Source organism: Rhinoraja longicauda, chromosome 7 (genome assembly GCF_053455715.1).
Source record: "Rhinoraja longicauda isolate Sanriku21f chromosome 7, sRhiLon1.1, whole genome shotgun sequence".
NCBI classification, from domain to species: Eukaryota; Metazoa; Chordata; class Chondrichthyes; order Rajiformes; family Arhynchobatidae; genus Rhinoraja; species Rhinoraja longicauda.
In genome coordinates, this window is record NC_135959.1 from 20,213,234 (window position 1) to 20,238,760 (window position 25,527).

Below are 25,527 nucleotides of genomic sequence, written 5' to 3' on the forward strand. Positions count from 1 at the left end.
GACCCACGACGACTTTGGCAGGGAATCCAGCACCTCACAAATTACAAAACCAGCAAATACAAGATCGCTGATGCAAACGCCTCGATGGCAGAGGAACTTAATGGCTTCTTTGCCCGCTTTGAGGTGAGAGCGGCAAAGTTAATTACACCATCTACACCTGCCTTCAACAGCCACATGCTCACGGTACAGGAGCATGAGGTGAGGCGTGTGCTCAGGACTGTCAACACAAGGAAGGCTGCAGGCCCGGATGGAGTGACGGGAAGGGTGTTGAAAGAATGTGCAGACCAGCTCTCAGTGGTCTTCACGAAGATCTTCAACCTGTCCCTGTCCAAAGCCATCATCCCATCCTGCCTGAAATCCGCAACAATAATCCCACTGCCAAAGAAACCAGTCATCCGTGATCTCAACGACCACCGTCCTGTTGCACTAACCCCAGTCATTATGAAGTGCTTTGAGAAGCTGGTCCAGCAGCACATCAAAGCCAGCCTCTCAGCCACTATCGACCCACACCAATTCGCTTACAGATCAAACAGGTCTACAGAGGACGCCATTACTACTGCCCTACACACCGCACTGACCCATCTTGAGCGGCAGGGCAGTTACGTGGGGATGCTCTTCATAGATTATAGTTCAGCATTTAACACGGTCATCACGGACAGACTGGTTTCTAAACTAACTGATTTAGGACTCTCCCAATCTATCTGTAACTGGATTAAGGACTTCCTGACCAATCGGCCCCAGATGGTCAGATTAGGCCCTCACACATCCTCCACTCTCACAATCAGCACCGGCTGCCCACAAGGATGCGTGTTGAGCCCTCTTCTCTACGCCCTTTACACCCATGATTGCACCCCCACTCATCCTACCAACGCCATCATCAAGTTTGCGGATGACACGACTGTGGTTGGACTCGTCTCAGGAGATGACGAGACAGCCTACAGAGATGAAGTCCAAAAACTGATAGGATGGTGTGCGGAAAACAATCTGGCTCTGAATCCTTCCAAGACAAAAGAACTCATAATAGACTTCCGAAGACACAATATGGGCTACACACCACTGCATATCAGCGGGGTTTGTGTGGAAAGGGTCCCTGCCTTCAAGTTCCTGGGCACGCATATTGCTGAGGATCTCTCCTGGACCACAAACACCATAGCGACAGTCAAAAAGGCACAGCAGCGGCTCTACTTTCTGAGGATCCTCAGGAAGAACAACCTGCAAGAGCAGCTGCTAGTGACTTTCTACCGTTGCACCATCGAGAGCGTGCTGACGTACTGTATTTCTATGTGGTACACCAGCAGCTCAGAGACAAACAAGAAAGCCCTTCAGAGGGTCATCAACTCTGCAAAGAAAATCATTGGTTGCCCACTGCCCTCTCTAGAGGAACTTTACTCCCTCCGCTGCCTCAGCAGAGCAGCTAACATCCTGAGGGATCCTTCCCACCCTGGTCATCAGCTGCTCCAACTGCTGCCCTCTGGTAGACGGTTCAGGTCCATTACATCACGGACTAATAGACTCAAGAACAGTTTCTACCCCAGTGTCATACGTGAGCTGAACACTGCCAGACACTCACATAAAACTGAAGGGAAGGAACGGAACTGATCGGAACACTGTCAGTTACTTGTCAGAAAACATAAGCCTCAATTTAATACAAGTTTACATTCTACTGCACTTTTCTTGTTAACATTTGCTAAACTTATTACATGTTACAACCGACCGCACCTTATATTTAATTACATTATTTCTTTTATTTTTTATTCTTTTTAAACGGCACTTGCAATAACTTGCTGTCTTGATTGCACTGTACACTGCCTCGACCGTATTGTAATTGTTTTGTCTATATTGTATTAGAGGTCAGTTTGTTTAATTCAGTAGATTAGGTTTAGCTTGTTATGGATAAAGGTTTATCCTTTGTACTGTCTGCTGTGTGTGATTGCATCATCTGGACTGCTTTAATTTCGCTGTACTTTGTGTAGTGACAATAAAGGTTTTTTACAAAAAAATTTTTACTTTATGACATGACTTAGGGTGAACATTGAGGGGAATGAGAGAATGTGTTCATTTTTCATTTTGTCTCTGCTGAAAGTACACTTGTCTTTGAGTCAGATGGTTCAAGGTTCACTCCAAAAACAGGGACACAAATATCCTTGTTGAGCATTGTTGGAATATAGTACTGACACCTAGCTGTACTATCAAAGGGACAGTACCAAGGACACATTGCAATGTTGGAGCAGGATGAGGGAGCACTGAACTGGGGAAGAGTCAATACTAAAGAAATGCCTCGAGTGTAAAATGATTCCCACATATTAATGAGGGAATGGGACACTCTGCACCTTCAGTCATTCTAAATACAATACCAACATAAATCACTCAATGATGTTTTACAGTTTTAAACTGAATGTAGAATGTTTCCTTAGTGGAGGGCCACAAATGAATAAAATTAATAAAAAGGTTCACATCTTACATTTCAAAAACATTTGTTTCATATATAATGATAGATATTGGCTATGCCTAAAACCCAACAAATCAAGGCATCTTGTACCTGCATCAGGAAGAGCAGCCGGTCTTGAATGTCTACATCACTTTTGACAGCCTCAGGACATCTCAAAGTACAGCAGAGCATCCCCACAAACAGAACATGTCAATGACCCGACCATCTGCTTTCAATATTGTTTAGTGAAGGATAAATATTGTCCAAAACAGCTAGAATGGACTATCCTTGCTCATACGAAAAAGTGCATTGGGATCTTTTCCAGGTACCTGAGGGAGTAGATGGCGCTTCTTAAAGTGCACTGCTCCCTCAGTACTGTGCTGGATGTGCCAGCTTATAATGTTTGTGTTCACGCCTTTTGATTGAAACTTGACTCACCAATCTACCAGCTGGCCTACGAATAGCTGCTGACGTTTCATAACAATTACCCTGTCTGTGCACACTAATTCTAAAGCCCTGAACAATCTAGATTACATTTTCAGTCTGAAGAAGGGTTCCAACCCAAAATGTCACCCATCCTTTTTCTCCAGAGATGCTGCCTGACCTGCTGAGTTACTCTAGCACTTCGTGTGTACCTTCAGTATGAACCAGCATCTGTAGTTCCTTCCTACACTTGAGAGTCAACGTTTATTTGTATCTGGAAATTTAAATGTAATATGTTCCTATTATGCACATTTCCTGTTGACTAGACATGGTTTTAAACCACCAAAAAACAACTGTACATGTACCTGCAGTTAATACTACTATTTTTAAACAGTGCTCTTTTTAATTTCCTGTTACTCATCATAAAGGGAGATTGCAAGAAGTATATTTCCCTGATAAATCCATTGCAAGGTGGATGAATATTTGAGTTATTATAATTTCATTGATTCATTCTGGGTTGGTCATTATCACCTTAGCTCTCTGGAACTAAGTTTCCCTCAAAAACATCACTTTGATACTGTAAACATTCAATACAAAAATTAAAAAGGAAGGATTTACAAGCGAAAGGCTTCCAACAGCAGACAGAAGAAGGAAGACAGAGTTTCTGCAATCAATCTCGAAAGTTGGTCACAGTTCCCAACAGCACTGGTGCTAAGTTTAACCAGTGGAGCTATCACTTCCGCCCCTATAAATCTGCAAGCAGCTCACTGCTATTTTAGAACACTGTTGAAACAGCCACAAGCAAAAGAGGAACACATTTCCTTTACGTTCCAGAACTTGTTCAATCTGACATTTACATTTTGTTGGCTGCTTAAGGTAAGAATATGTCGAAAATATTGTTACATTGCTAAATCCTATGTTTAAACTTAACCTTAAGATCTTGGAGAACAGAAAATGGCACTTAGAAAAGTCAGTGGTTTTAACAATGGATCTTCAGAGTTGTACATTTTTCATGATTCTTTAAATTTGTCTTGTAGCTTAGGCTAAGGACCTCAAGTCTTCAGGTTAATTTCTTTCCTCTTGAATTACATAATGATATTGTTGTTCTGCATTGAAGTCCTAATTTCAATCAAACTTTCGCGTTTTACACGATGTAGGTGTCTTGCTCGCCTTTTGAGTAAAATAACTATGGGTTTAAGTCCAACTTTAAACACAACAATCCAGACAATCTTCCAACACCGCACAGAAAGAATTGGGGCACTCACTGTTGGACATGCCATAGTTTCAGATGAGATGTTAAAACAAGGCACAATCTACTCTCAGATGGACACAAAAGATTCCAAGGCACTATTCTGAAGTGCAGGATGCAATGGGGAGACCCGAGTGATTCTTTTGGAAGTTTATTATATGCAAATTAACACCCATAGTTTCTCCATTACAACAGTAACACCAGTTTAAAAGCATTTAAGCAGCTGTAAAGTTCAACTGGACATCTTAAAAGAAATACAGGGTGTGTTGTAAGCAATGTAAATATCTTTAGTCTTTCTTCCCAGATATACCAATTTGTACAAACCACCTCACTATAATTGTTAAATGTGCAGGTTGGTCTCTGCTCCCAACTTTCATTTTAACAGTTGCTCCAGTGACTTCAATTATAATAGGTCTCTCTTAAAGTCAACATATGCACAAGGGTTTGCTTTTCGTACCGAGTCGCCTGATCCTACGATCATGCATCACTCAGATTCGATTTAATATATTCCGTAAAACATTTACAGAATTAGAATTAGACATTAACCATAAAAAAAGCTAAAAAGTGCCATTTTCCAATGCCTTCGTTCCTCTATAGCCGAACTAACACTATTGCTGCATAGAAGCAAACTAGAAGTCAGTGAGTTTGAAAACTCATTGAATAAATGCAAGCAAAGTTGCAGAGAATTCAAAACTCTAGCTAAGCCTATCTTGCTTACTTATGATCGTGTTTGCCATTCATAAAAACATGACATTTTGTTTGCATGAAGAAACAATATCCTCTGATCCAGCTCAATAGGACCAGATTTATGATTATATCTATATGTTTTTGCCTTGTTCTGTTCATTTATGCTCAACTAAAGCTAAATGTAAATTTGCCGAATCGACATAGTAAACTTGATAGTGAACTCTGCAGGGATTATTTCAGCAGTGTTGGCTTTTTGTTGGAAAATTTTGCAAACAATCACGCCAATAGATTTTGTGGATATGCAATTTGAAGCCTAAAATGGAAACAAACTGAAGCTCCTGTCCATGTGTTCACGCATACGTGACCGCATACAGAACTTTAAATCAGGCTGAATTTTCACATCTCTGTCCACAGTACAAGTCTCATCTGTGAAAAGAATCACATGCAGTGAAACCAGAAACTCCCAGCTGGAATGGAGAGGATGAAATAATTATTCTGTTATCCTGTCAATTACACCTGGAAGACTGCTTTGCTGTAAGTAATTATTACTTTTTGATTACGATTTTACTACAGTGCCAATCCCTCACTTTATAGGAGAGGTCCTGCAATTTGGTGGAGAATTAGCCCACTGCTGATTGGAGACTTCTACAGTTTTGGTCAGAACAACAGTTCTATTGTTGCAGACACCTTCAAAATGGAGTCTGCAAATTGATCCTATTGGCTACAATAGTCTGAAGAAGGGTCTCAACCTGAAACGTCACCCATTCCTTCTCTCCTGAGATGCTGCCTGACCTGCTGAGTTACTCCAGCATTTTGTGAATAAATACCTTCGATTTGTACCAGCATCTGCAGTTATTTTCTTACACTATTGGCTACAAGATATGCACCAAGACCATGCTGCATTACATACCATTTACAAAATGCACTGCAGCAACTCCTCGGGGCTTATTCAACAGTATCTCACAAACCCACAACATTGAGTACTTGGTAAGACAAGGGCAAGTCACATACCATACCCTCCTTATAATGTACTGCTGTGCCTTCACTGTCACTGTTTAGAAATCAAGCATAAGCAAAAATAATCTGGGAGCATATCACTGCACATAGATATCAACAGCTCTAGATGGCAGCTCACCATTGCCACCTCAAAGGCAATTAGGGATGATTAATAACTGCTGGAATTACCAGATGCAGGAACAGCTTTTTCCCTGTTGACTATTGAACAGTGCTCCCATAAGCCAAGATGAAGTCTCAATCTTCCAACCTACCTCATTGTGAACTCTGGACTTTTTCCTCTGTAACTGTAATGCTATAAAGCTGTAAAACTCAATTCTGCACTCTGGTATTTTTCTCTTTGCACTACCTGTTGCACTTACATACGGCTTATTGTAATATATAGTATGATTTGATTTGACTGGATAGCACGTAAACAAAAGCTTTTCACTGTACTTCAGTACATGTGACAAAAATAAACCATATCAATACCAATGACAGTCAATGAACTTTTGAAAAAAAAATCACAAAGCCTATTTATGAAAAGTTAATTTTATTGTTCAAATATTTTTGATGCAGGTATATGAAAATCTTCAAACAGGATTTAAAAAATGCAATCACAAAACAGCAGCATGTTTGAGCATCAGCCTCTCGAGTTCAGAATTGGTGCAATTACCTTCTACGTTATCATTTTCACAATTGGGCTGGTTGTAAATGCCACTGCAATTTGGGTCTTCAGCTGCACCACTAAGAAAGGCACATCTGTGAATATATACATGACAAATGTCGCTCTGTTGGACCTCATGTTTATAATGCTGCTGCCTTTCCACCTGATTTATTATGGGAAGAATTACTGGCCCTTTGGTGATATCTTCTGCCGCATCGCTGCCACCATCACTATATTTTACCCAAGCATTGCCCTGTGGCTTTTGGCTTTCATCAGCGTTGACCGCTACACGGCAGTGGTGCAACCCAAACACAGCAAGGAGCTTCGTAACACCGGCAAAGCTATTGCCAGCTGTGTGGGAATCTGGGTAATGACAATTGTGTCTGTTCTTCCCTTCATGTTTTCCAAGAACGATCCTGACAGGGTTTCTAATTTTACAACCTGTTTCAAAATGCTCGACATTATTCACTTGAAGGAAGTCAACAGTCTGAACTTCGTCCGAGTGATATTATTTTTTCTTCTGCCTCTCTTCATTATGATAGGATGCTACTGCATTATCATCAACAGCCTTATAAAAGGAAAAACTTCCAAACTGAAGCCAAAAACGAAGGAAAAATCAATTAAAATAATCATGACCCTCATCGTTCAGGTGCTTGTCTGTTTTGTTCCATATCACATATGTTTCATTTTCTTACTATTACAATCTGGCCGTAGTAATTTCAACGCCTGGGCTGCCTTTACAACCTTCTTGATGAACCTCAGCACATGTCTCGACATGATCCTGTACTATATAGTGTCAAAGCACTTTCAGGCCAGAGTCATCAGTGTCATCTACTATAGGAACTACCTGAGGAGCGTACGAAGGAAAAGCTTCAGACATGGAAGTTTCCATTCACTGAGCAACGTCAACATGAGCAACATGTAAATTATGAAATAAGAACCAAGTAACTGAGTTTTATCTTGTTTCAGTTCCTCCGAGTACTTTACAAACTGGAGTACCTTTGAAGAAGGATGCCTTTCATTTTGTGTGTAAATGCAGTAAATGAAATGTCATTGCACCAGAATGGTCAGTTTATTTGTTTATAATGTTGTTAATGGAAGGAAAAATGTTGATCAGAAAGCCATGTGAATATAATTCTATATCTCTATGATGAAACTGCTCTCAAATTGATTCTTTAATAAATGCTTATCCTTGAATATTTAGTCGTGAAATCACACCCCTTTGTAATTTAACAACTTAGCCATCCTATTACTAGATCATCACATCAAAAGATGAAAAAGCCGAACATATGAGAGGATTTTGGGTATGTAGAGCGAACTGTCAGAAGTAGTAATAGATGTGGGTACAATTACGATGTTTAGAAGACATTTGGACAGATATGCGAATAGGAAAGGTTTAGAGAGGTGTGGGTCAAATGCAGGCAAATGGAATTAACTCAGATAGACAGCTGGTCAGCATGGATAGGTTGGGCCAAAGTGCCTGATTACATTCTGTATAACTATGACTATTCTGTACTGTTCCTATCTTGAGTAAATATGATATATGTCTTGTTGGAGTAAGGCATTGTGTAGAATTTAGGACTCTCCACCACAAATACTCAGTTATTGAGTGCATTTTGGACAGAGATCCATAGACCTTTAGACACTGGGAAAATTGGAGAGTACAGGAAAGTGGACTAAATACAACATCAGCCATAATCTTATTGAACAGCACAGCAAACTCAATTGGTCATTTGACTTACAACCACTTCCATCCAATAATGTTTAACTTTGAAAAAACAATATAAAGAAAGCAGCAATTTAAACCCATTGACAAGTTCTAGGGATAATTAATTTACTAACACCACATGAACTGATTTTCCCCATGTTATTCTGCTCATAACGACCTCCATCAGATGGATAGTCAATCTGAAACGTTAATTTTGTTTCACTTTCCATAAATGCTCTCTGACCTACTGGTTGGCAGCACTTTCTATTTTAGATTTTTTTTAGAGATACAGCGCGGAAACAGGCCCTTCAGCCCACCGGGTCCACGCCGCCCAGCGATCCCCGCACATTAACACTATCCTACACACACTAGGGACAATTAAAAAAAAAAAATTACATTTGCCCAGCCAATTAACCTACATACCTGTACGTCTTTGGAGTGTGGGAGGAACCAAAGATCTCGGAGAAAATCCACGCAGGTCACGGGGAGAACGTACAAACTCCATACAGACGGCGCCCGTAGTCAGGATCGAACCTGAGTCTCCAGCGCTGCATTCGCTGTAAGGCAGCAACTCTACCACTGTGCCCATTTGTTAAACAAGAGTCCCCTTTCAAAAATTCATGCTGACTTCTGAGTGCCGAGTTACAACTAATAAATAGATTTGAGCATTTTTCCTGCTTATATCAGGTTAACTGATCTATAGTGCTCAGTTTTCTCTCCTCCTTCTTTCTGACATAGTGGGTTTACATTTGTACCAATTAATGTGTGGACACTGTTTGAGGATCTATGGACTTGTGTAAGATGACCAAAATCCATCCACTATCTCAACATCCACCGCTCTCAAAACCTTGGTCTACAGGTTATCAGGTTTTGTAGCTAAATGGATTTTCAGTCCCACTATTTTTTTTCTAATACTATTTTGTAATTTTTGTCAATTTCTCATTCACTCTGGAGCTGTTATTCTCCAGATTAGGAAACCACGTTAACGTTTTCCTAATCTTCTGCATTAACATATCTTTAGAAGTTTTTATGTTTCACACAGGATAATTTGTGTATTCTGCTTTCCTTGCCATGTCAATATTTTGGTGAATTCTGAATTTTTCCAAAGCATCAGGTTTACTGTTTTTAAAACAATGCTGTAAAGCATTTCCTTTGATCCAATATATTTTTAACTTCTCTTGCGAACAACCCACTGCTAGACAGTTTCTTATTGGGCTTTTCAGATATGTACATTTGTTGTAAATTGTGTATTAATTCTTTAAATGTTAGCCATTGCATGCTCACTACCAGACTATGATCATTCTTTCTGAAAGGCCCCTTAATTACCAAATTATTAATTAAACAATGCTGCTTCTCAGCTCCAGCAACCCAACTTTGATTCTGATTTCTAATGCTGTTAATGTGAAGTTTGCACGCACTCCCTCCGATTCCTTGAGTTTCCATTAGATGCTCCAGTGTCTTCCCGCATCCCAAAGATTTTAAGGTTTGTAGCTTTGTGGAATCTTTCTAAGTACAAATCAGTTGCCTCATTTACTGCATTATAGTGATTAGACTTTATAGACATTGACGTTATGAAAAAAAGCTTACAAGACAAGACTTCCTTTCTTTCACATCTTATGCAAAAACATAACATCCCCAAAAATGCAATGCTTCCTCATTCTTTTAGTCAATATATAATATAACCGATATGATTAAAAGTTCAACGGTCCATTTGTCTAGACCAAAATAAAACAAGAAATGAATATTAACTTACAAACCAGACGGCAAGATGGTCACAGACATGTCAAGTGTATATTGCAGGGCTTCCACTAGCAGCAAGTCCGTAAATGCAGACAGCACCCAGGAACCCAGAAGGAAGGACTAAAGAGAATAAATAACTTTCCATGTAACCAAACCCTATTTAAGGTTGTTTAATGTTTAATATATATAATTAATTACAGAATTACAGCCTCTAATACGTTAGCCTATCTCCTTCCAAACTCATTATCGACGAATCAATGGGGTGGCACAGTCATGCAGTTAGTAAAGCCACTGCCTCCCAACTCCAATTACCCAGGTTCACTCTTGTGTGTGAGAAGTTTGCATGCTCTCCGTGTAACTACATGGGTTTTCTCCAGTTACTCTGCTTTTATCCCCACATTCCAAAGACATAATAACTGCCCACTGTAAATTGCCCCTATTGTGCAGGTGAGCAATGAAATCTTGGAGGATAAGTGGTGATGTGCAAAGAATAAAATAAAATTAGCATAGGCTGGGTGTTTAATAGATGGCTAATGGTCAGTGACTGGAGGCCTGTTGCCATACTATGTGATTCTATGAATCTACTTCAACAGGTTACGAGTTCTTCAAAAGTACCTCCCAAACATATAAAAGGTGGCAATTGCAAGGAAACTATTCCCTGCGAGCATTTTTTTTCTGGTATTACAAAGGTCAGGCCCGATGTTAAAGTCATAGAGCATGAAAGATTGGCTGACTAGCAAAAGGCAAAGAATGGGAATAAATGGGGCTTTTTCTGGTTGGTTGAACATCATCTATCTATTCCCTCCAGAGATGCTGCCTGACTCGCTGAGTTACTCTCGCACTGTGTTTGGCTCAATAAGCTTTTTCAGTTTGTACTGTAGATACAAATATAACAGGTGTAAAATGAAATATACTGTAAATTTTTGGCTGCCATAACTTCTTTCAAAATTTCTAAAATTGTAGATAAGAAGGCAACCACAGAATATCTTCATATACCACATAGGCAGTTCCTCTCATCTCGGGTGTATTTCCAACTCTGATCTGTCTGATTGGTCCATACTTCCCAATAGATCATACATCACACTAGATGTTCCATTAGTCTATAACTCTGACTTCTGGCCTGACCTTTGTAATTTCAGCATTTTTCACACGTTATTCGATATGTAGTTCTTAACACTGTTGAAATAGATACAGTGTGAGAAATTAAAATCTTAATGTTTGGCACTTACTATTTTAAAGACGTTAATACGGAGATAAGCTAAAAGAAGCTAACACTTAAGCTCAAACATATTTTTAGCTTCCACATGTATTACCCATCCCTACATGTTGATAAATATTTAATGGTGAGCCACTTCCTTTAGCCACTGCAGTCTGTGTGGTGAAGGTACTCTAATTGTTGCTTGGGACTGTGTTTTTGGATTTAGATCCAGACAGAATGAAGGGATGGTTTTACATGTACAAGTCATGATGATGTTAAACTTGGGGGGAAAACAATCTTGCAGGGGTTAGTGTCACTTTCTCAATCTCGGCTGGCATTAAAAAGTAACAGAGACAAGGTGCTACACTGTGAGAGGTGAATCTATTGATGAGATATTAAATTGATGCCTTCTTTTCTTTCTCAAGTACATGCAAAGATATCACACTTCAATGAGAAGCAGTGGAGATTTCAGAGCCAGCTAAGAAATAAGCTTGGAGACACAAGGAACTGCAGATAATGAATCTTGAGTAAAACACTAAGTGCTGGGGTATCTGAATGTGTCAGGCAGCATCTGTAGTGGGAATAAATAGGTGAAGTTTCAGGTCAGGAGAGCTCTCCAATCTGAAGAAGAGTCTTTACTCAAAACATTATCTATCCATTCCCTCCAGGGATGCTGCCTGACCTGCTGAATTACTCTAGCACTGTGTTCGGCTCAATAAGCTTTTTCAGTTTATACTGTAGATAAAAAATATAATAGGGAAAAATGAAACGTACTGCAAATTTCCGGCTACCATATCTTCTTTCAAGAATTCTAAAATTGTAGATAAGAAGACAACTACAGAATGCGTCCTTGAGGTCGAGATAAACAATCCGAGCAGCGATCAATCTCCATATCTGAAAGAGATCATAAATCAGAGATTGAAAATTACATTTCAAGGATATTTCATGTGAAAGCAATCACTCCACAAAAGCTCCTGCAGAGAAGGGGAAAGAAAGAGAAATGAACAGAAAGGGACAGGACAGGAGGAATGCAGGAAAGAGGAAGGAGGATTAAAAAGGAAGGAGTTGGAGGGAATAAGAAAAGGATGCTAGGAAGAGAGAGAAGGAAAGGTAGGAAGAATGGGAAGGCTGATGGAGGGAGAGGAGAGTACTAGAGGGAAGGGATGAAAGCATAATTCGCAATGCTCCAGCCATAGTAAGCATGGTTTGACAAGATCAGCTGGTCTATTACTACCTGCCAAATATCCAACTTTATCTTGTTTTATAATTTGTTCATCCAGTTCAAATTAATTTCTTTTTCACCTGATAATATTTTCTGAATTTTATAATCAATGAGTAATTTTCCCATCATTGTATTTTTTGGAAGTTTTTCAATTATATTCTTTGTGTAAACTATTATAATCAAATGAAGTCAAATTTATTGTCATATACCAGATTGTCATATATTTAATGGTTAACTGTATGTTTGTGTTGTCATTTGTGAGCGGAGCACCGGTACATTCCTTGTATATGCATACTTGGCCAATAAACTTATTCATTCATTCATTCATTCATTCATTCATTCATTCATATATGCACAAAAACAGTGAGATGCAGGTGAATGAAAATATTGCTTGCACATAGACTCAGTCAGCACACAAACATGTTATACATTAATTATACAGAAATTTAACATAATTTCTGCAAGGCAGTGAAAAGAATAAGTTTGAGCAAAAAACAAGACATTAGTGCAAAAATGCAATTAGAAGAAAAAAATTGCAGTCCATGGTAGTGCAAGAGATTGTCCACAGTGATGCAATAGACAATGAGTGCAGGAGGAGGCCATTTGGCCCTTCGAGCCAGCACCACCATTCACTGTGATCATGGCTGATCATCCACAATCAGTACCCCATTCCTGCCTTCTCCCAATATCCCTCGACGCCACTATCTTTAAGAGCTCTATCTAACTCTCTCTCGAAAGCATCCAGAGAATTGGCCTCCACTTCCTTCTGAGGCAGAGAATTCCACATATTCACAACTCTCTGGGTGAAAAAGTTTTTCCTCATCTTCATTCTAAATGGCCTACCCCTTACTCTTAAACGGTGGCCTCTAGTTCTGGACTCCCCCAACATCCGGAACATTTTTTCTGCCTCTCGCGTGTCCAATCCCTTAATGATCTTATATGTTTCAATAAGAACCCCTCTCATCCTTCTAAATTACAGTGTATACAAGCCTAGTCGCTCCAGTCTTTCAACATATGACAGTCCCGCCATTCCGGGAATTAACCTAGTAAATCTACGCTGCACGCCCTCAATAGCAAGAATATCCTTCCTCAAATTTGGAGTCCAAAACTGCACACAGTATTCCAGGTCCGGTCTCACTAGGGCCCTGTACAACTGCAGAAGGACCTCTTTGCTCCTATACTCAACTCCTCTTGTTATGAAGGCCAACATTCCGTTGGGAATTAACCTCGTGAACCTATGCCGCACTCCCTCAATAGTTGGGAGTTCCTCCGATTGAAGTATATGATACGATATGATAGAACTTTATTTATCCCAGGAGGGAAATTGGTATAGGTTATTAATGAAGCCAGCTGTTGTCTGACAAACCTATGTCAAGAAAGCACTGTTCATAGAAGTGGCTAACAAATTGACATTAAACAAACTTGATGGATGAGTTCAGCAATTTATTTTCCATTTGCAATTAGCTGATTGTTTGCATTTGTTATATTGTCAGCTGATCCTGAGGAAAGGAAGGAAGTAGTGGTGAGGAACTTCGTGTAGAAGGGGGGGGGAAACAGATTTTGATGTGTTATTTGCATTTTTTGATGATGGTTGGATCCAAATTTGGAAAAAAGAGAAAATCGGATAGATTGCTTTTTGCTGACAAGAATTTCTCCCTGCTGTCGAATGAATCAAACAAACTTTGGGTTAAAAGATAGGCACAAAATTCTGGAGTAACTCAGCGGGTCAGGCAGTATCTCTGGAGAAAAGGAATAGGAGACGTTTCGGGTCAGAACCCTTCTTCAGAGATACTGAAGAAAAGGAATCGGGTCGGAACCCTTCTACCAGACCGTTTTATGATTACTTTTCTCAACATGCAACGTTGGGTCATTTTGCTCTTGGGCAGTGAGATATTTAAACTGAACCAAACATGAATTCCCAAGAGACTGCTGATGCTGAAATCTGGAGCAAAAGATGAACTGCTTGAGGAATTCAGCAGGTAAAGCCAGTGCTCCACGATAATTTGTTTAAACCAGCCACGAGTTACTTAGTTACAAGGAGACCGTCAAAACGATCCCGTTGCTACATCAGGCTTAAAGTGGAAATCATTACATTAATCAAATGCAACTGAGAATAATTGCTTCCAGTAGGAAATACAAAATCATCAATGCAACACAGAGGAACAAGATCCATGTTCTTTGATAATGAAACTAGCTTATTTTTAGTTCTAAAGCTATCTGTTAAAGCATCTTCGACACAATATAAAAGTGCAAAATGCTTCTCAGCAGGAACTATCACAAAAAAATTTAAACATGGAGACAAAGGCAATTCAAGATTTTAAGGTGCATGCTTGGCAAACTTAAATGATAGCATTACTCATCACACAGTTTAATGATTACTTTTCTCAACTTGAGATTCCATCTTGACTTCATCTCTTTTGATCAAAGTAACCCCAGAAAGTACAACTTTTGAATGAACAAAGGTGAAATAATAGGTAACAACAAATAACTGCAGAGGCTGGAAATCCGGATCAAAGGTGAAAAGGCATCATCTGTGGGATGGAAAACAGTTAATGTTTCAGGTTAAACTCTGCTTCTTTTTCCATGGATGCTGCCCAACCTGTTGAGTGTGTACATCATTTTTTTGTTTTTGTTTCAGTCTGACTTGACCCATGGAAGGGGCTAACTGGGAAATGGAAATTTAATTTTTGGCCAAAAACTTCTCAGAACTTAACTATTGACAGGAAGGACTGTGGTTGCGTGAGATCAGACTCAAGTCATCGTTTTGCAGAGAGCAACAGATCAAACATCCTCGGATATCTTCCTTTTGCAACCAGCCCACTTCATTCAATCTTCTCCCCTGAATCTAGAGAGGGCTGTCCTCTTTGGAGAATTCTAAAATTCTCCCAACCTTCTGGCTTACTAGTCTTTTTGGCAACAAATTGTTTTTATTTAGAAACAAAGAACTGCTGATGCAGGTAAAGACACAAAAGGACATAAAATGCTGGGGTAACTCAGCAGGTCAGGCAGCATTTCTGAAGAACATGGTGAGGGGATGTTTCAGGTCGAGACCCTTCTTCAGATTGATTGCAGGGGGTGCCCAAAGCTGGAAAAAGGGAGAGGAGAGAAGGTCTCACAGAACTCCCAGCGAAGAGAGGAGAAAATGGGCATGCCTTGAGATTTAGCAGTACGGCAGTCAAAATGGAGAAACAAAGATATGCCGATGTTGGTTAATACACAAAAGGACACAAAGTGCTGGAGTAACTGCTCAGGTCAGGCATTCTTTGATTTAATACCTTTAAATTTTCTTCCTTTTGCCTTTATGAGGATATATTTATTGTGAACTATGTATTAAATCTTTAACTGTTAGCCATTATTGGTTTACGTTCTAACTTTGGTTTACGTTATACGTTCAAACTTTTAACATAATCCAAAACCAACTCATAGCTTCATATAATATAACAACGAACTGCACATGCAGGTTTATACCAAAGATTGTCAGAAAATGCTAGATTAATTAAGAGGGACAGGCAGCACCTCATAGAAACATAGTAAATAGGTGTAGGAGTAGGCCATTTGGCCCTTCAAGCTAGCCCTTCAATATGATCATGGCTGATCATCCAAAATCAGTACCCCGTTCCTGCTTTATCCCCATATCCCTTGATTCCATTAGCCCTAAGAGTTATATCTAACTCTCTCTTGAAAATGTCCAGTGAATTGGCCTCCACTGCCTTCTGTAGCAGAGAATTCCACAGATTCACAACGCTCTGGGTGAAAAAGATTTTCCTCATCTCAGTCCTAAATGGCCTACCACATTATTATCTCTGGAGAAAATGGATGGGTGATGTTTCAGGTCAGGACCCTTCTTCAGACTGATTGTAGGAGAAAAAAAGAAACGGGAAGCCAGAAGAGACAGAACAAATCATGGCTGGCAACAGATGATCAGGTGAAGGAGTTTCCTGATAGGCAGATTTTTGGACAAAGATTAAATATAAAAACAGGTGTGAGCCCAAGAGGCTACATAGCTGCAAATTGTGAAGCTAGTTAATGGTCCTTTAGTGGGGTAAGGGGAGGAAGAAACTGGCGCAAAGTCAGTCAGAGTTCAGGGGAAGGGAGTGTGGGGGAAAGTAAGTGGAGGAGAAAGAGGGGAGGAGAAGGAGGATGTTTGTAGAAGTTACCTAAAATTGGAGAATTCAATATTCATACCATTGGGTTGTAAGCTACCCAAGAGGAATATGAGGTGTTGTTCTTCCAGTTTGTGTGTCGCCTCGCTCTGGCAATGGAGGAGGCCCATGACAGAAAGGTCAGTTTGGGAAAGGGAGGTAAAATGGTTAGCGATCAGGATTTCCAATCGGCTTGGAGGACCGAGCACAAGTCTTCGTAAAGTGGTAGCCGAGTCTACGCTTAGTCTCGCTGATATACAGGAGCCCACATTGGGAGCATCGGATGCAGTAGATAAAGTTAGAGGAGGTACATGTAAATCTCTGTCTCAGCTGGGGTCCCTAGATGGAATCAAGGGAGGAGGTATTAGGACAGATGTTACATCTCCTGTGGTTGCACGGGAAAGTACCTGGGTGGGTGGTGGTTTGGGTGGGAAGGGATGAATGTGACCAAGTAGTTGCAGAGGGAGCAGTCTTTGTGGAAGGCGGTAAGGGGTGGAGATGAAAAGATGTGACGGGTGGTGGGATCACATTGGAGGTGGCAGAAATGTCAGAGATTGCATGTTGGATGCGGAGGCTGGTGGGGTGAGATAGGGAACTCTGTCCTTGTGCCTGGGGCGAGAGAGAGTAAGAGCAGAATTCCGGGACACAAGAAGCACGGGTGAGGGATCTATCTCTGACAGCTGGGGAGAAACCAATGAGGACAAGTCAGATGCTCCCATATGGAAATCCTCATCTTGGGAGCAGATGCAGCAGAGATAGGAATTTTGAGAGTAAGGGATAGGATCTTTGCCAGTGGCAGGGTAGGAGGAAGTGTAATCCAGATAACAGTGGAGTCGATAGGTTTGTAGTAGATGTCAATCATTAATCTGTCGTCTGTGATGGAGACAGAGAGATAATGCAAGATCAAGGGGAAATAGGTGTCAGACAGTCCAGGCGAATTTGAGGGCAAGGTGGAGTTGGTGGTGAAATTAATCATATTTTATTGATGGTTTTGTTTAAATTTACTATTTTGGTTTCATGTTAAACTCAATCATTTTCAATCTTGAACCAGTAAAATTGCTACATCCTTGTTCCCTCAATATTCATCACGACTTCGCACAACTCTATAAAATCATTCTTTTAAAGTTTGAGATGTAAAATAAGATAGGCGGACAAACAAACTTAAAGTATAATTAAAATAATGCCAAACAGAACTTACTCTGTAATCTTCTTTAATTGCTTTTAGGTCATACAAGAAATAATTTTGATATTGCTGAAATGGCACAGCTAAAATAAAGGTCACAACACTGAGCACCACCATTAGACTCTTGGAAAGTGGGGCTTTATCTGTAAAACAAAAAAAGGAGAAAATTGGTTGGCACCAAATGTTTGACCCGAGAATTGTTTTCTTTACCATCACTCTAATCCTGGATTAACCTTGATAAACCCCATCCCATTGTACATTACTCACTGTATTTAATCAGATCAACATATAAATCACATACCTTAGAGTTAGAGTACCTGCTAATTAAAGAAAAATAATGCTCTTCTCCTCTGCACTGATTCACACTAAAGTAAATGGAGAAGTGAGAGGAATAGATCGGTTAGACGCAAAGAGACTCTTGCCCAGAGTAGGGGAATCAAGAACCAGAGGACATAAGTTTAAGGTGAGGGAGGGAAAGATTTAATAGATGCCTGAAGGGTAACTTTTTCACACCAAGGGCAGTGGTTGTATAGAATGAGTTGCCGGAGGAGGTAGTTGAGGCAGGTACTATCGCAAGTTTAAGAAACATTTCGACAAGTACGTGGATAGGACAGGTTTCGAAGGATATGGGCCAAACGAAGGCAGGTGAGACATGTTGGCCGGTGTGGACAAGTTGTGGCCAAGTTGGGCCACACTGTAAGACTCAATGACCATAAGTATTTAAATATCAGTGGGTAGGTACACAACCTCAGATTGAGAAAGTCATGGGTTCAGGTCCTCCTGTGGAGACTTGAGCACATAACTTAGGATGGCATGCTGAACAAGATCAAGAGTACTACACTGTCACCTACTGAATGAGCCATTTAAACAAGACCCAGACTACCCTCTCAAATGGATGTAATAGATCCCCAATGACAGAGGCATCTTTCGAGCAATGTCATTAAAGCAGATGATCTATTCATTTTTGAATTGCTGTGAGTGGGAGCTTTTTATGCGCAAATTGTCCATGGCTTTTCCTGCAGCACAATAATAATTTTATCAAAAATGCTGAGTAAATCTGGTGCTGATAATTTGGAAAAGAGTCATTTGTCTTCTCATAATAAATTTGTAAATTTGAGGAAGTAAAAGCCTTTAGTAATAACTGCTGAGTTTAAACATCAAAAACATTATAGAGTCAGAGTCATACAGCATGAAAGTAGGCCCGGCAGCCCAGCTTGCCCACGCCGACCAACATGCCCCATCTGCACTGCCTGTGTTCGGCCCATATCCCTACAAACCTATCCTATGCATGTACCGGTCTAAATGCCTCTTAAACATTGCGATAATACCTGTCTCAACTAACTCCTTCGGCAGCTCGTTCCATACACCCGCAACCCATAGTGTAAAAAAATCACCCCTCAAGTTCCTATTAAATCTTTCCCCCCTCACCTTAAACCAATGTCCTCTGGTTCTCAATTCCTCTATTCTGGGCAAAAGACTCAGTGCTTTTAGTTTATTGTCACATGTACCAAGGTATAGTGAAAAGCTTTTGCTGCATGCTATCCAGCCAGCAGAAAGCCAATACATGTTTTTCCCAACCATTTACCCGATCTATTCCACTCATGATTTCGTACACCTCTATATTCACATGCTTATATTTACATTCAAATCATTCCTATAGTCCCAAGAGCATTAGATATTCTGTCTGACATATATTGAGACCAAACCTGGCCCTGCTCTCTTTTTTTTAACTTTGTTATTCATGACTACATTGACTGTACATGGAGATTATCGAGGTAATGTTCACTTTCATTTTGTTAGTTGACTAAATTCACGTTTTAAAAGATTGATCGCGTATAAATCCCTAACATATTTTAGCTTGACCATTCAGGGATGGAATGTTTAGTTTGTCCATGCTGACAATCAATCACCCGTTTACACTAGATCTATCTTATCCCACTTTCGCATCCAGTCTCCCCATTTTACAGAGGCCAATTCATGTACAACCCTGCTCGACTTTGCGAAGTGGGAGAAAACCATTCAGCTTACTTTGTTTTTCAAGACAAGTGAATTAATTTATAGGTTTTTAAAGATTATATTTTATCTGTGTACACTATGTTTATGGTCCTATTAAGCTGATTCAAGTAAGAATTTCATTGTTCTGTTGTCGAGAGGGACTGCAGATGCTGGTTTAAACCAAAGACAGTCCGAAGAAGGGTCTTGACCCTATTCCTTTCCCCGTTGAATTATTCCAGATTTTTGTGTCTGTCCTCTGAGTATCACTAATTGAGTTTCAGCTCGGACAGAGTTCAGCTGTTCATATCTATGAATCACACTTTATGAAAGAGGGAAAGGTCTTGCAGAGGATGTTTTGTAAAATTTACAAGAATGTTCTCAAGAGTTGCAGCTTTCAATTACGCAGAGTAACTGGAGACATTGAGATTCTTCTTATAAGAACAGAGAATGTTAACTTAAGTTTTGAAAAAGTGTTCAAAATCATGAGCGATCCAAGTAATCTATTTTCACTGATGGCGTCAGGGGAATGTCATTTGGTTTCCAATGATCTTACGTAGTAGCTGGCACAAAAATCAGAAGTGAGCAGAATTTTTATTATTGACAACTTCAACTCAAAATATCCTACTGATTTAATGATGCTTATAACAATATCATAGTAAAACTCCATCACAGGAGACAGACTAGTGACTGACATCTACTATAAACCCACTGACTCGCACAGCTATCTGGACTACACTTCTTCCCACCCGGTCTCCTGCAAATAGTCTATCCCCTACTCCCAATTCCTCCGTCTACGCCGCATCTGCACCCGGGATGTTGTTTCACACTAGGGCATCAGAGATGTCCTCATTCTTCAGGAAACGGGGCTTCCCCTCTTCCATCATAGATGAGGCTCTCACTAGGGTCTCTTCTACACCTCGCAGCTCCGCTCTTGCTCCCCCTCCCCCCATTCGTAACAAGGACAGAATCCCCCTCATTCTCACCTTCCACCCCACCAGCCAGCGTATCACAACAAATCATCCGCCAACATTTCCGTCACCTACAACGGGACCCCACCACTGGCCATATCTTCCCATCCCCTCCCCTTTCTGCATTCCGTAGAGACCGTTCCCTCCGTAACTCCCTGGTCCATTCGTCCCTTCCTACCCAAACCACCCCATCCCCGGGCACTTTCCCCTGCAACCGCAGGAGACGCAACACCTATCCCTTTACCTCCCCCCTGAACTGCATCCAAGGACCCAAACAGTCTTTTCAGGTGAGACAGAAGTTCACCTGCACCTCCTCCAACCTCATCTATTGCATCCGCTGCTCTAGATGTCAACTTCTTTACATCGGCGAAACCAAACGCAGGCTCGGCGATCGCTTCGCTCAACATCTGCGCTCAATCCGCCTTAACCAATCTGATCTCCCGGTGGCTGAACACTTTAACTCCCCCTCCCATTCTCAGTCTGACCTTTCTGTCATGGGCCTCCTCCAGTGCCACAGTGAGGCCCACCGGAAATTGGAGGAACAGCACCTCATATTTCGCCTGGGCAGCTTGTAGCCCAGTGGTATGAACATTGATTTCTCCAACTTTAGATAGTTCCTCTGTCCCTCTTCCCCCTTCCCCTTCCCAGATCTCCCACTGTCTTCCTGTCTCCACCTATATCCTTCCTTTGTCCCGCCCCCCTGACATCAGTCTGAAGAAGGGTCTCGACCCGAAAAGTCACCCATTCCTTCTCTCCTGAGATGCTGCCTGACCTGCTGAGTAACTCCAGCATTTTGTGAATAATCATCTTCCAATTGGTCACGCTACAGCTGTCCAGGTCAACGACCTTAGATCATAATCACCATTCCCATTTTCATGCACAAACCTCTTGGTTATGAATCTGCTGTTCCCATTTAAGCTTCCTCATGGCCAATCTTTTTCCATCTCTCTATCTTCTGACGTAGTATATCCCATTATGTAACAGGTTCACAATCCACCCAAATACAAACTTTGGTTCTCCCCCACCAAATCCTACTTTTTCCTGGTTGTGTTTTTTTAAAGCTGTTAACCTATCTTAAACTTCCCCTTCAATCATCCCTTTCCCTTCCCTTTCAATCATTGTTCAATCATCGTTAAATTGATCTATTGCACTCAACAGTGAGTGCTTCCACCTACTGCCGCTTACATTCATTTTGGTACGTCTTCAGTTTAAGTTATGGTTAAAGTTGACATTTTTTCACCCATACAAACATGGTTTTACATACACATTTCTTCCATAATACCATGAGCAGGATGTTCTACGTGTCAGCAGACAATTTTTGTCTTTATGAACACCCACAAAGGAAATTAAGCAGTTGCAAGCAGAGGGCCCATCCTACATGAAATGATTTAAACCTACATTAAATGCTTTAAATAGTTTCACAGTCAGTCACACTGTTAAAAAGAAAAGTATCAGTCGATCATCAGTCAATAGACAATAGACATTAGGTGCAGGAGGAGGCCATTCGGCCTTTCGAGCCAGCACCGCCATTCAATGTGATCATGGCTGATCATTCTCAATCAGTACCCCGTTCCTGCCTTCTCCCCATACCCCCTGACTCCGCTATCCTTAAGAGCTCTATCCAGCTCTCTCTTGAATGCATTCAGAGAATTGGCCTCCACTGCCTTCTGAGGCAGAGAATTCCACAGATTCACAACTCTCTGACTGAAAAAGTTTTTCCTCATCTCAGTTCTAAATGGCCTACCCCTTATTCTTAAACTGTGGCCCCTTGTTCTGGACTCCCCCAACATTGGGAACATGTTTCCTGCCTCTAACGTGTCCAACCCCTTAATAATCTTATACGTTTCGATAAGATCTCCTCTCATCCTTCTAAATTCCAGTGTATACAAGCCTAGTCGCTCCAGTCTTTCAAAATATGATAGTCCCCCCATTCCGGGAATTAACCTAGTAAATCTACGCTGCACGCCCTCAATAGCAAGAATATCCTTCCTCAAATATGGAGACCAAAACTGCACACAGTACTCCAGGTGCGGTCTCACTAGGGCCCTGTGCAACTGCAGAAGGACCTCTTTGCTCCTATACTCAACTCCTCTTTTTATGAAGGCCAACATTCCATTGGCTTTCTTCACTGCCTGCTGTACCTGCATGCTTCCTTTCAGTGACTGATGCACTAGGACACCCAGATCTTGTTGTACGTCCCCTGTTCCTAACTTGACACCATTCAGATAATACTCTGCCTTCCTATTCTTACCACCAAAGTGGATAACCTCACACTTATCCACATTAAACTGCATCTGCCATGCATCCGCCCACTCACACAACCTGTCCAAGTCACCCTGCAACCTCATAGCATCTTCCTCACAGTTCACACTACCACCCAGCTTTGTATCATCTGCAAATTTGCTAATGGTACTTTTAATCCCTTCATCCAAGTCATTAATGTATATTGTATATAGCTGCGGTCCCAGCACCGAGCCTTGCGGTACCCCACTAGTTACTGCCTGCCATTCTGAAAGGCACCCAGTTATCCCCACTCTTTGCTTTCTGTCTGTCAACCAATTTTCTATCCATGTCAGTACCCTACCTCCAATACCATGTGCTCTAATTTTGCCCACTAATCTCCTATGTGGAACCTTGTCAAAGGCTTTCTGAAAGTCAAGGTACATCACATCCACTGGCTCTCCCCTGTCAATTTTCCTGGTTACATCCTTAAAGAATTCCAGAAGATTAGTCAAGCATGATTTCCCCTTCGTAAATCCATGCTGACTCAGAACAATCCTGTTACTACTATCCAAATGCTCCGCAATTTCGTCTTTTATAATTGAATCCAGCATCTTCCCCACCACTGATGTCAGACTAACTGGTCTATAATTTCCCGTTTTCTCTCTCCCCCCTTTCTTAAAAAGTGGGACATTAGCTCTTAAAAAGTGGGACAACATTAGTCAATCATCCTCTGTGTCTTGTAGATAATATACATGTGTATGATTTCTAAAAATAACTATTCAGTGACCAGCATTATTTGAACACAGAAGATGTGCAGCCTGATATAAATGTTTTGAAATGTAGTCGTCCCTGTAATGCATAAATATGGCAGCTAATTTTCATTCAAGTTTCCACAATAAACAGTGCGGTAATGTCCAGATATTGAGACACAAAAGACTGCAGTTGCTGGAATCTTGATCAAAATACAAAAAGTGTCCCAAAAAGCAGTCTGTCCATTTCCCTCCACAAATGTTAGCTCTATTCAGCAGTTTATTTTTTGATCAATGTCCAAATATACTTATATTAAGTTATTATGAATGAGGAATACATTTCAACCAGTAAAACAAAGGGATCTCCATTCCACTCCTCGAACAGAAACATTTCTATTGACAGTATTGCCTGTCATTATATAGCCAACATCACACATTTATGAACCCGCAATGTAGGAAACCTCACAATCAATTTATTCACAGAAAGCATCCATAATAAATGGTTAAATAAAGTGAAAATTGTGCCCAGGAGATAAGGGAGAATTTTGCCTCTCTTTCTGATCGTTCAGTGTAATCTCCTACAAAAATCAGAAGGCAGAAAGTACCCCAGAGTGCGGGGACACCTTCAATGCTCCTAGAAACGTAGAAAACATAGAAAATAGGTGCAGGAGTAGGCCATTCGGCCCTTCGAGCCTGCACCGCCATTCAATACCCCCTGATCCCTTTAGCCACAAGGGCCACTCTGAGACTCTTGAGTACTCGGGAAGTAACCCAGGAGGTGAGGGCCCTGGGGGGGCGGACATCCCCAGCCCAGGGGGTCGGGATGGAAGAGGTGAGGGGACAGACAGCCTTGGGGTCAGGGGAGAGGGGACAGACAGCCCCCGAGGCTGAGGGTGGGACAGGAAAGGGACCAGACTGGCCCGGAGTGGGAGAGGTGAAGGTGAGGTGCCAAAACGCCCCTGCCTGAGGGTGGGAGTGAGGAAGGGGTCGGACCGGCCCGGGATGAGGGGCAGGGATGGGGCTGAGGGAGGTGAGGTGCGGCCCTGGGATGGAGATCGGTGGGACCGGCCGGGTTTGAGGGGTGGTATTGGGGGTGGGGGAGGTGAAGCAGCGGCCCTTCAGCGGAGGGCGTGTCTGCTCCACCGACTCCTGTCACAGGCCGGGCCCCAGACAGCGCCCGCAGGTGGGCACAGGCCTGACGCCCGAGTCCCGGCTTGGAGGCAGCTCGCTCCCGAGAGCCGCAAACAGCGATCTCGTCTACACTGCACTTCGACTGGCTGCATCTTCTGCCCTCCACCCCCTCCTTCTACTCACACAGGCCGCTGGAGCCGGCGCCGCTCAGCATCGTTCCGTCGCCCCCGCCCAGAGACCCGCCCCCGCCGGCAGGCCCCGCCCCCGTCAGCAGGCCCCGCCCCGTCATCAGACCCCACCCAGAGCTCCAGGCCCCGCCCTACCTCCAAGCCCCGCCCTGAGTCCCGCCTCCACTGCCACGCCCCGCCACTAGGCCCCGCCCCCGACGGCCGGCCCCGCCCCACCTCCAGACTCCGCCCCGCCGACAATCCCCGCCCCGCCGCCAGACCCCGCCCCGCCGCCAGACCTCGCCCCGCCACCAGGCCCCACCCAGACCCCCGCCTCCCAGGCCCCGCCCCCACCGCCAAGCAATACTCTCTGCCCGATTTATTCACAAAATGCTGGAGTAACTCAGCAGGTCAGGCAGCATCTCGGGAGAGAAGGAATGGGTGACGTTTCGGGTCGAGACCCTTCTTCAGACTGTTTTCTTTCCGTGGACCATCTGCCACTTCTCTGAACAGTTTTCTTTCCGTGGTTATTATCTTATACTCTCTGCCCGATGTCGTCGGGGGCGGAGCTTGGCAGCAGAGGCTTGGCTCAGGGCGGGGCTTGGCGGTGTCCGTTTAGGGACATCTGACAACAAAACACTCTTACCTCTTTCC

The 25,527-nt window shown here is 42.0% G+C and overlaps 2 protein-coding genes across 2 annotated transcripts in view; one reads left to right on the forward strand and one right to left on the reverse strand.

Annotated features, from left to right (window-relative positions):
- ubac2 (UBA domain containing 2) overlaps positions 1–24,940 on the reverse strand; it is a 153,360-nt gene extending 128,420 nt beyond the window's left edge. The window contains exons 1-4 of the mRNA XM_078402235.1: positions 24,890–24,940; positions 17,656–17,783; positions 11,868–11,987; positions 9,909–10,015 (exon numbers count right to left, since the gene is read on the reverse strand). Of these exons, the coding sequence (XP_078258361.1) occupies positions 9,909–10,015; positions 11,868–11,987; positions 17,656–17,783; positions 24,890–24,920 (386 nt within the window). The 5' untranslated portion in view covers positions 24,921–24,940. The remainder of the gene's footprint in view (positions 1–9,908; positions 10,016–11,867; positions 11,988–17,655; positions 17,784–24,889) is intronic.
- gpr18 (G protein-coupled receptor 18) lies at positions 3,646–12,642 on the forward strand. The gene is made up of 3 exons (XM_078402236.1): positions 3,646–3,727; positions 5,202–5,321; positions 6,360–12,642. Exon 3 carries the CDS (start codon positions 6,392–6,394, stop codon positions 7,370–7,372), a length of 981 nt encoding a protein of 326 aa, XP_078258362.1. The 5' UTR covers positions 3,646–3,727; positions 5,202–5,321; positions 6,360–6,391; the 3' UTR covers positions 7,373–12,642.
- Positions 24,941–25,527: the final 587 nt, after the last annotated feature.

What these genes read in the sequence shown, in the direction of transcription:
- gpr18 (XM_078402236.1), top strand. Translation starts at nt 6,392, where the DNA reads ATGCAATCACAAAACAGCAGCATGTTTGAGCATCAGCCTCTCGAGTTC.